The 12,559-nt window shown below is 37.9% G+C and overlaps 1 protein-coding gene across 1 annotated transcript in view; it reads right to left on the bottom strand.

Moving 5' to 3' along the window:
* Nucleotides 1-12,559, bottom strand: part of RabX5 (RAS oncogene family member RabX5) — a 73,082-nt gene that overhangs the window by 52,267 nt on the left and 8,256 nt on the right. The window contains exon 2 of the mRNA XM_067150938.2: nucleotides 10,811-11,053. Within this exon, the coding sequence (XP_067007039.1) occupies nucleotides 10,811-11,049 (239 nt within the window). The 5' untranslated portion in view covers nucleotides 11,050-11,053. The remainder of the gene's footprint in view (nucleotides 1-10,810; nucleotides 11,054-12,559) is intronic.

The following is a 12,559-nucleotide window of genomic DNA, read 5'->3' as shown; positions in this document are numbered from 1 at the left end:
ACACATGGCATATGAACACAGACGCAATGGGTTATTACTGTCCTTCAGGTTAAATTAAATATTCTTTTTACGGTCATTCAGCCGTATATTTATATGAATTTTGCAATTATTTGTCAATATGTATAGTGTAACAACTTTCCCCCCTATGGGGAATGTTGTTAACAGAGCTTGTTGTTACAGGGGTTTGAAAACAGTACACACCCTAAATATATTAATTATTTATTTATTATGGATACGCTGGTGACAGTATATCACTTAAATACAAAGTATACAAGTTTTATTTTTTAACATCCATCTATTCAATACAAAGAATTTCTTTTTTTAGAAATTAAATATTATTATAAAATGTTAAGGGACATGTTTCGCCCATATTAAGGGCATCATCAGCCTCAAACTCAAACCTGTATGGTGAAAAATCAGGATCCTGATTGTTCTTACAAGTCGTAAAAAGAGGATATCAACGTACGTGTTTGTCTAAACCCTTTACGTTATATTACTAATGTGACATTGCTAATTTTATGATCAAACTTCTTATTCTTTGATGAATTTTTCAGTGTTCTCAACTAACCTGATGACTCACACTCGGAAGTCGTTACCAGAGTTGCAGTCCACACAAATATAAAACTTGTCAAACATGGCACAACAGTCATGTGCCCATTGGTGGCATCCAGTACACAGAAGCCATTTTGTTGTTGGCCTAGAGCGGGAGTAAGGCTCAGCACACTCAATAGAAAAGCAGTCATCTTCTTCCTCCAATGATTCTGTTCTCCGGACGGTTTTCTTGATCTTTTTGCCGCATTTTCCACTTTTTTTTAATGTCCCTCTGTGAACAAGTTACGCTGTTTGCTGGATTCACACTTTTCTGCCTCCGCTTGTAACGCTGCTTTTACCAGAGTGTCTGTCAAAACGGTATTTTCCCTCGTCTTCCGCTTATGTGAGGTCGTACAAGGTCTTGCCTTAGGAAATGGCCTTAATTCTTCTGGGCTTATGTGAAGAGTAGTTGAAGAAGGTGTAGGAGACGATGCAGAAGGGTCGCTGCAGACATAGCTGTTCAAAATTGGGAATAAAGCATCAAGATCCCCAGAACACTGATCTCTGTTTGTTTCTCGGAGTGGATGATCAGTTACAGCAGAAGGCAAGAAATCATTGTCTGAAAAGATCTGGCTGTTAAAGGGCCACATGCCTGTAACTAGGAACCCAGATTTTATGTCGTTAGGAGTGACAGCTAGTGACTAACGCACTATGATTGGGATATCATAGATGGAAAGAGTTTTTCCAGGATTACTTCTCATCCTCGCGCTGAAGCGTAGCTCACAAACTTCTTGAAAGGTCCGAAAACAGATCTGTCCCAGAGCTGTAGTTTGTGAGATGTGTGCGGTGGAACGGAAAGCAATACCACACCATTTTCCTTTGCAAGGTCGAGAAGTGAAATATCAAGTTGAGACTGATGGTTATCCAGAAGAAGATGAACTGGTTTCTCCTTGGTAGCCCTGGAGTGAGTAATGAAATGTCTCATGAAGGACTGAAAATCTTGACCTGTCATCCATCCTGATTTATTTGCAGATCCTGCACTTCCTTCGGGTCCGTTAGCGATAAAATGATCACCTTGAGAACACAAAAACGAGCGGCACTGAATTTCCACTTGCACTAACAGCCACAGCAATGGTCACAGCAGATGTCACAGAACCAACTTGTTTCACGCCTTTCCTTGCAAGTATCTTGGTTGGGTTTTGAAGAGTTGTTACAGCGGTTTTGTTCACATTGTACACTTCGTGACACTGAAACTTATACCGGTCATACATGACACTTAACTTGTTAAAAAATGTTCCCATGTTGTGCCTATTAAAACTCGTTGCCAATGGTGTCCGGATAGACAACGTACTTTTTCGTTTGAGAAATGCTGATAGCCAATCGCAAAAAGCTTGTTCTGTTTCACTCCAACCAAATGGGATAGTAACATTATTTTTCACAGCATATTGGTGCGCTAAGCATCGGACCTCTTTTGTTCAGAGACCATAATAAAGTTTTGATGCTTTCTCTGTGTATTCTGCAAGATCAGACTCTTGGTAATCAGAGAAGACTTGACCAGGTCTTTTGTTTCCTACACTACGGTCCAGATCTTGAAAATAGACATAAGGGGAAATATTCGTATTAACTATTAAGGAAATGTGATTATGGTAAAATGTAATGTGTGACATGAAAAGTGAAAAAAAATAGAATTACATCCTAAAATTATTATAATCCTACCAATATAAGTAAAGCAACGTTTTTGCATATCTATGATTGAATGAATTGCTGTAATGTATTTATTTCATTATCTGAACGATGGAAACTAAACAGCTTACCTGACATTCCTTTCTCAAGTTTCTTACAGAATCTCTGTAACATCATAAAAATTATTTCATATGTTTGTGCCGCAAAAACTTGCTTCGCCGCCTCCATATACGACTTTTTTGGTGTACTGCCTCTGTCTGTATTCTGTTTATAATGCCTCATATCGCCTGTAAAAAGTAAGCTAAATGCATCCTACGTACTTTATATACATTAAAATCCAGTGTGGGGCAAGTTGTTACAGCTTACTGTAACAACTAGCCCCCTGTGACCCCATTTTGTTTCGCAGCTTATATCAACACCATAATATCACCATTCAGATTTTGTGAATATACTGTCACTTACCTCAAATGTTGACAAATTATTGATATAATTATTGAATCCAAATCTGTTGATGCTTAGAAGATATGAAACGATATTGTGTAAACAAAGAAATTACTCGGACACACAAAATACACATTTGGTCACATAAACGCTGCGTGGCGGAATGCCACGTGTAGCGGGGTTGAAAGGAGAACTGGATCGACAAGTGACACCATCTGGTGGAAGGACAAGGGTATTCTACTAGCAGCTGATTTAAAATTGGAATATAACAACTTGCCCTGTATAACAACTAGCCCCGGTCTCCTGTACTTCGGGGCATTGTTGTGTTCCGAGTACCTTACATTAAAGTTCCTCCCACTCTGTTTGATGTAAGAAGAATTACAATTGTTGCAAATAATCCTGTATACTCCTGATTTTGAAAAAAACTATTGAACTTGTTTATGGATGTGGCATTATGTAAGACTTGTGCATTCCTATTATTGGTTTTGAAAACTACTTTCACATCGTGTTTTTTTGAAGATGTTGGTGACTTTGTAAATTTGTCCATTGAACATAAAGATAGAAAAGGGAGGAGTTGTTTTGTTTAACTTTTTTAAGTGGTAGAGGGGCGATATTTATATTTATTGATTATTCTTTCAATAAAGAAACTGTTGTATCCATTAGATTTAGCTACAGTATATTATGAATGGTGTCCAACTCATTTTTGAGGTCTCTTTTAGACATTGAAACAATGAAGGCTCGGTACACCATGCTGTTGAACGCTGCTCGTTTGTGAATTTGGGGGTGTGAAGATTCCTGACGGATTGTAGTGACTGTTTGGGTGGGTTTTCTGAAAATCTTATACCTTAAGTAGCTTGGGTGCCTGATAATAGTTAACTCTAAAAAATTAATTTTCCTTCCAATTATTTATAGTAGTGTGAATTTAATATGCGGGTCAATGTTATTTAGATTAATGAGGATGGTAGCAGCGTCTGTAATGCTTTCATCCATAATTACTATGGTGTCATCTACCAGTACATATCTTGCCCTGAAAAGGATGTTGTCAAAGTTGTTATTATTATCAGTATTGGTGTGTTCCAAAAAATCCAAGTAAATCTCGGCTAAGATACCCGAGGCCGGCAATCCCATAGCCAATCCTTCTTGTTGATAAATAACATTATCCAAAGTAAAATAATTGTTGCTTATAACTAATTACGCATAGCCATGAAATCTTGCATTTCTACTATATTTAGGCCGCTGTACTTGTTTAAATTGTTTTAAATGATGGAGTATACCTTGGAGATTTGTATGCTAGGATACATGTTTACAACATCGAACGAATGGAGAGAATGACTGGATGGAATGTTAAATTTTTCAATTTATTGATAAATTCTTTAGTGTTTTTGATGGAGTTGTTTGACAAAAAATGATAGTTCCTTCTTAAAATCTTTGAATGAATTGTGATGCTTTATATAACGGACTCAGTCTATAGTTAATGATCGGGCGAATGGGGACGCTGGTTTTGTGTATCATGGGGAGAGCTTTGGCTGTGGGTAACCTGGGTTCATATTAATTATTTTATTTTTTTCTTGATCTGTAAATAGATATGAAGTATTCTTGAGGGTCTGCCTAAGTTGATGTTGGATTCTTGGGTTAGGGTCCTTCTTTACTCTGAAGAATGAGCTATCTCTAAATTTATTTATTTATTTTGCTTACATATTCATTTTTATCCCTTATTACGATAGTGTTACCTTCTTTGCTTTCGTAATTATAAGAGTATTATCATTGATTTTCTTTTTGAGAGCATGTATTTGCTTATGTACGAGAATCGAATCCTTGTAGCTATTGTCGTCATGAGTAGTACGGGATGAATTGCGGGAGTTAATATTGTTTTCTGGGTAAATAATAATATATTTATTGCAGATAATTGCCATATACAAAGAATAAACAAAATAATTCAATGCAGAACTTAATTAGAGGAATTTTCCTTCCTTCACACCTCAGTAAGTGATAGCGATCATACTGCATCCCGCACAAAGTACACATGAATCCCTCATTTGGCGAGTGATACTTCGTCGTGGAGCATAGTTTGAAGTGAAAACCATACACAGCAAGCCTTGTTGATACATGCCGTAACTTGTAGTTGGCTTCCTTCCATTTTTCATTCGTCATCGCTTCCGTACTGTAGAAGTCCAACCAGATTTCCGAATTCTTTCTCTGATGTTCGCAAGATAAACTTTGGTATGCTGGAGTTGATGGGAGAGAGAATTTGTCCCATATTTCCTCCAAAAACATAATTTCTCTAGTTCGCTCATACACCAGCCTCGAAGAGGTGAATTTCAACAAACATAGGGCTCTCTTTAAAAATGTTGCTTTTATCTTCTCCACATCCTTTAAGTTTCTTACTGACAGATGCTGCTAGATACTGGAGATGCCGTAGGTTATTACAGGTGCTATTTTCACTTTGAATAACTTCAACGCTTTCTGAAGGGATATTTTATATAAATATTTGATGTCATTAATAACTACCACTGCTGCTGTTAATCTTAGTTTGATATGCACTGTGAAATTGGTTCCTTGTATGTGCAGTGTTATTCCGAGGTATTTAAATTTATTCACACTGGTTAATGGTTCTCCATCCAAATATATCACATCACTTGCTGCATGTCTGCCTCCTTACCTAAAGGTCAGAGTCATGGTTTTACTTCTGTTAACACGAAGGTAATTTGCTTTAGTCCACTCTACGAGCCGATCAATGCCAACTGTAGAGCAGGTATTGATCTGGACACTAAAACCATGTCATCTGCGTACATATAAATGTTTATGCCTTCTGTCTTCGTTGCCTGAATGACATCATGTGTTGCTTTTTATTATTTATTAATTTCTTATCATGTGTTGCGACGTTAAAAAGGAGAGGGCTTAAAGGATCACCCTGTAGTCTGGTCTATTGGATTGGATATTGTGATCGAATTGTCTATTTGCACCTCATTCTTTGCCAGGATGTTTTTACTAGTTGCAGTATGGGATTATTTTTTCCTATGAGATCCTCAATCTTTGATATGACTTGTGTTCGACTAATTGTATCAAAGGCTTCCGAATAATCCACGAATATAACATGTAGCTTCCCCTTTGTGAATCTAAAGGCTTCATGAATATCATTCTGAAAGCATTCTATAGCCTGTATTGTGGACTGGTTTTTCCTAAATCCAAATTGCTCTTCTGGGAGATACTGATCTATTAAACCATTCAGCCTTTGCATTAACAGTTTGGTCAATATCTTCAATAATGTGCATTCTAGTGCTACTCTTCGATATGAATTACAGTCGCTTAAGTCTCCCTTCCCTTTATAAAGGGTCTTTACCTTTGAAGTCCTCCATCGATCTGGTATTCTTCCCTGTTTAACACATTCATTGAATAGGCTAGTAAGGGGTTCAATGAGAATGGGAGCCAAACTCTTCAAATGTTCATAATAGATCATGTCTAGCCCATGAGCTTTGTTATTTTTCAAATTTAAGAGTACCTCCTGTATCTCCTGTGCGCTGAACATATCTATTGGTCCATCATTTTCGGTGCTATCGTTGATTACGCGTGGTCTTGTGTCCTTAAATGTCAAAACCTGTGTGTAATGAGCCGTCCACGTGCTCATGGGAATATTCCAAGGAAATGTTGGTCGTTTCAACTTGATAACCATGTAAGGGTTGTTTTCTGCTTCTTCTATCTGTCGTAGTGCTGTCTCTTCATAGTATTTCGCTTTAGTTTCCCTTATTAGGTTTTTGTACTCCCTTCTTTTCCAGGCGTACATTATTAGTGCTGCTTCTTCTAGCATATCTGCAGCAGTATGGAGGAGTTTGATTGTTTCATATCTAGCCTGGTAACAGGACCCGTTTGACTATGGTTTTGCTCTTTTCTCGGTTTGACTATATTTTATAGCAGAATGTAGGATAATGTTTTGCAGTTTTTATACTACACTTCAATATCACCATCTTGGATATGTAGGGACACCATATCTATTAGTGCATTAGACTCTGATATTACCCGCATGTTGATTTTCCTTGATACTTCCGTAGTTTTAGTGACGGCTCTGGTTCTCTCTCACAGCATCAGTGTTGTTGCCACTGGTAAGTGCTTCCTGGTTACTGTGCGTAGAACTGTCTGGGAAATCATTTCAACGTCCTTCATATTAGAAAATAACAAATCTATAGTGCTACTTCCATTATGGCATATATATGTCTTTTCACTTGGTTCGTTAACCAGGCTTAACCCTTCTGCCTTGAGGTATTCCAGAAGTACCTCTGTTTTAGAGTTGCGAATATCTATCCTGCAATTCAGGTCTCCCGTGAGTATTACTAGACCCTGTGGTTGTATTCTAAGAAGCCCAGCACTAATAATATCCACCAAACTGTGGTGTTATAAATTGGAATAGGCCTAAATTGTCATTCTAGACCAGGGCATACTACTACCACTAACTCAGCCTCTGCATTAAGGTGCACACTGCTCATTAAAAACAGCGTGTTAGAGTAGGGATCGAATAACTGGGATACTATGATGAACCAGTGTGTTACATACCAGCAGTTTCAAAAAATGTATGAACCAGAGGAATGACATGTTAAAGGAGAACATTTTCTAACTCCCCAGTTATTTCTCACCAATATTCAGTCAGGCTGTTATACTCGTTACACAGCAGTAATCCCATCAATCGGAGTTGAGTGGCAGCATAAGAGACAAAGAACATCACAACAAACAATGGTCAATGTAATGTTATTGTTGATCAATCTTATGCGCTTTTGATATTGTAGGCCTTATAATACCAATATAGTTGGTCCGTTATACGACATTATAAATTTTCCAGCTAACTCATTCCTGGTTGCCGGCGTTTCGCCCCAGTGTGCTAAGTTGGGCTCATCAGTTGGTAAATAGCATACCTACCAAGATGCATGGCTAGTGCATACTGTGGAGGCCACTGTGTAGGCTACTTGGAGCCACCAGCAGTGCCAATAGACTATGAGAGACTTTGTCTCATTTTCAAAAATTGATGCCTGCCTGGCCATCATTGTAGGCCTTCACATTTAGTTTTCTTCTGACTCTGAAATACCACTCTTATCATAGTCGGTACAGTAAAACTGAATAAAACATAAATGATCGGAAATTATATTGTCTATAACTTTTGTTATGTAGTACTTTTTGATAGGACCAACAACATAGGTATTAAAAAATTAAATTTTAGGCACCTTCCCCTAAACTACAATTTTATCCAGTGTGAATAAAATTGTTTATAGCTTAGACTGTAGTTTCTTATTCCCCGACTCTATATACCAATTTTCATTAAATTCTGTTAACCCATTTTCTCGTGGCTCGGCGTTGATATGGACTTAGCAACAAAAATACAAATTCATGAATATCTGTGTTATCATAGCCGGTATGGTAAAAATGTAAAAGACGTAAATGATCGGAAATTTAATTCTATATAACTTTTGTTATGTAGTATTTATCGATAGGACCACTAATAATACAAATATTCAAGAATTAAATTTTAGGCCTTCCCCTAAACTACCATTTTACTCGGCGTGAATAAAATGATTTATAGCCTAGATTGTATTGGATCATCCCCCCCCGACTTTACATACCGATTTTTATTAAATTCTCTTCAGCCGTTTTCTCGTGATGCATGTACATACGTGGCCTTTAATAAGCATTGGGCCTTGGCCTACCAAGCGTCCGCTGCTCAGCCCGAAGGCCTGCAGATTATAAGGTGTCGTGTGGTCAGCACGACAAATCCTCTCGGCCTTTATTCTTGGCTTTCTAGACCGGGGCCGCTATCTCACCATCAATAAGCTCCTCGATTCTAATCACGCAGGCTGAGTGGATCTCGAACCAGCCCTCAGGTCCGGGTAAAAATCCCTCACCTGGCCGGGAATCGAACCCGGAGCCTCCGGGTAAGAGGCAGGCACGCTACCCCTACCCCACGGGACCGGCACATACATACATGCAGAGAGAAATTACGGGTAAGTAAAAAATGCATTTCTTTGTTACTGTAGATATGACCGATACAGAAATACCATTCTTTTCAAATTCTGAGCAATGTACAGACAAAACTCTTATTTTATATATACAGATGTAATTATTGTAAATATTATTTTACTGGGTTTGTGAAGGATGTAGGCTACTGTACATGCCGCTTGCCTCTCTTTTTTTTTTTTGTTTTTTTTTGTTACTAGACCATCTATAAATTCTGTATGATTTGTGGTAAATAAATAATAATAAATAACAACAGGAGAGCTTTAGAAATGAATCCAGGCTTTTGGCACACAATCTAATGATCTGAAATTTTATACTGTACCATCAACTCTCCTACCCTGCTGGCCAACATTCTAAAGGTGATTTTTTTTTTTGCCACCAATGGAACTCGAACCAGTTAACTACAGAGTCAGGACTTATAACGACTTGATGTTTTAATGAACATGGCCACCACGCTTGCTCATAAAAGTAGTTAGTGGGGTGTAAAATCAATAACATTATTACTGTAATTTAAGTTCTATATTTGATGAAGAATTCAGCGATTTTTTCTCAGCACTGACTGATGATCAGTTTTTCTTCATCATTCTCGAAGTGTTTTACAGCATGAACCAGTGCATTTTTCTCATCATGTTCCTACCTTGCTGTATCGGATTTCATATGATATTGTAACTGACTAGAAATTTACTTTTCTTCCCTGGATATTGATGATATTATTCTAATGTGGAATACACTGTGTAGCCTATATAAATAGGTTGATTCTTTTGTAGTGGGAACTATTTATTTTCTAGATACATACAAGGTTTAAGGTTTTACAGTCCTTCGATGTAGCCACTAGTGTTGTATACAATGCGTTCCCAGTGACACAGAAGTCTCTGGATACTGTTGGTACTGCATAATCTCTGGACTGGAAAGAGAGCAAATGTCTTCAACTGTTCGGAAGGGAATCCCACACGGTGGTTCCTTCATCTTGAGGAGAAGGTCGAATTTACAGGGACTTCAATCTCAAGAGTATGGGGCTGGTAGAGCACTTCCCAGCCCCAGCGACTGGACAAATCACACAATGCTCCAGCTGTGCGTCCTTGCATTGTCACACAGAATGATGGATGGGTTGTGCATAAAGTCCCATCGTTTTCTCCTCAGTGCTGCTTGCAGATTGTTTTGCAGAAATGAAAAGTAGTACTCCACATCCTTAGGGGAATGGTATGCTTTATGATAACACCATCCCAATCGTAGGCAAGAATCACCATGACTTTCATATAGGAGGGAGTCTGCCGAACTGTTTTCTTTGTGGTGACCCATAATGACACCATTTGGTCAATTGGTGTTTCAGCTTTGGTTCGTAAGAACTGGTCCAGGTCTTATGAATGGTAATGATACACCATATGAAGGGCCCTCCTTCATGCTCATAGCGGTGCAAGTACAAGCAGCGTCACATTGTAACCATTTCTGCATTTACATTAAATTATCTGAAACCCACCTTCAAGCAATTTTTTCAGCATTCCCCAGAGGTCCTTCAGGATGTGAAGCAAGTCGAAGGCCCCAGTCCAGTAGTCTGGTATCTTGAGCTAACTCACAAATCATGGAGTTCCAATCTGTCTCCACTAACACAGCCACACTGCACGCTGTCGTCACTTACTGGTGGATGACCAGACCGAGACATGTCTGACACATTTTCACGTCCTTTACCTTACTACTGTTCAGTAAGGTAAAGCAGATATCGCAAGCTTCTTGCAGTCCTTGGTGAAACACTGTCGTGTGTTGTTGTGACCCCCAGCATATTCAATGTTTATCCAGCTCCTCTGCTGTTGCTTCTAAAACACTGTGACTGGTCATTCACAACTGCTTTGTTCTTGTTATCACTGTGTATGTGCATGGAGAGGGAAGGGCGTGTTCATTTGCTCGGAGGGAGGATAGACAATCTATGGTATAAACATCATAACCTGGCTCCAATCCATAGCGTTAGCCACAACATTGTTGTCACTATTAAAAAATCAACCTATGTATCATTTTCTGCTACTTACACAGCACAAACTCACTCAATTCTGTTTTGACAGTTTTTATAATTTTAGGAGTGAACACCAAGAATTACTACAAGACTTAATAGTTATGAAGAGAGATCACTACTTCACCACTTAAACCAATATAATATCAAAGTTTTTACCTATTCACTAAGCAAGTTTTCCCCACAGCAACATCACCAAGAAATATGGCTTTGGATATTTTTAAACCAGCCATTACAGGTTTGCTGGAAATGCATGCTTCCTTCACAGGACGACTAAAGTCTAACTGCGTATATGGTGTTGCATCACTACGAAAGGGTTCAGGAAATACATTAATCTGCCGATCCTTGTGGGCTTTATCTCGCAACATTTTGAACACAGCTGATCTAGACTCCAACATTGACCTGAACAAAAAAGCAAGATTGCAAATAGATCATCCAAAAAGTACAATGGTCAATGACTTTCTTAAACAGAATCAATGGTTTAAAACATCTGAGAATTACTGAAAATTTACACTCTTTAAAAAAAAAAACCACCCCACACCCTTTAAAATAGAGGTAAGAGTGTAATAGTAAAAATGTTCATAATGTAAAGGTCAGCATTTGATAAGGATTACAAAAGTATAAAATGCCTCTTGACAAAAAGAGTGTAAAAATCCAGCAAAACATAGGTCCTAGTCTAGAAACTGAATTGTATATATTATTTGTCCACTTCAATAGGTGATGCTTATTTCATTTTACTAGCAAGAAAGAGGAAAGCCCAAAAGAAAGTTCAGGAAATATATGAATCTATTTTTTTTTTGTGGGCTTTAATTCCTAGTTCATCCAAGGGAGTAATTACTGTTAGGTTTAAATGCAAACTTTAATAGGTAAAATGTTGCTCAAGTTGTAAAATATTTCTTCTTAACCACTAACCTGCTTACATTTTTTTTTTTTGTGGGGGTAGGAAAGAGGTAGGATTGGGAAGGTAGCAGTCGTGGCCTTAATTATGGTACAGCTCCAGCATCTGTATCATCTGTAAATGAGGAAATCACCTATACGGCTGTCAATGGTGAGGTTCACAGCTACACGACCGTGTAGCCAACACACTTGGGGTAAAATAACTTAGAAGTGCCTCAATTTACCAAAATGGAAATGTTATGGATGCAATTTCAAACTATACATGTTTTATTCCACATTAAGTAAAAGAATTCTGACTTACTCACAGGTGATCAAGACAGAAAAACGTAGTAGACCAGTCATCATCTTTGCACATTTTGGAAAAATATGTGTTCAGAGCACAACTTTACAAGGATTTTAGAAGACATAGACCTCTGACATTTAAAATTTGCATCAAATCAGGGAATGCTGAAGTCAAAAACTCAAGGCAGACCAATTACTGTAACTGGAAAAAGTAATTTCTGTACAACAGTTGACATTCAAAATAATCAGAACTGCATCAATAATAGATGGTACCATATTGCTTTAGGGGTAAAAGTAATGTGATTAACAATCTCTCTAAACAAGGAAAACAGAATTCAAATTCCTCAAAGAATCTCGGAATGAAGTAAAGAAAATGAAAGGCCATAGAAGGTAAGGAATTAGAAGATTTTTCTAGACTTTGTAAAACTAGTGACCTTGAGGTTACAAAAGAAAAAACAGTTGATTACAGGAGACCAAACAGGAAAGAATAGGGTAGCCTTGTACACAAAAATGGAGTTAGAGGTTCACATTTGTCATGTTAGTCTTGCAAGCTGCGAGCCGCAAGCAAGATGCATCTGTCTACAGAATGCAATCATCTATTAAGATAGAAATGTGTTAGGCATGCGGGCAACGGACCATCAAAGTTGGGCTTTAATACTCGTCTCAATTGTCATAGTACTGAAATCTTTCAAGATACCGATGTTCGTTCGTTCGACGGTCCTGCCATTT

The sequence above is a fragment of the Anabrus simplex genome, chromosome 7, assembly GCF_040414725.1.
Source record: "Anabrus simplex isolate iqAnaSimp1 chromosome 7, ASM4041472v1, whole genome shotgun sequence".
Classification (NCBI taxonomy): domain Eukaryota; kingdom Metazoa; phylum Arthropoda; class Insecta; order Orthoptera; family Tettigoniidae; genus Anabrus; species Anabrus simplex.
This window is presented reverse-complemented; position numbering and strand designations above follow the sequence as displayed.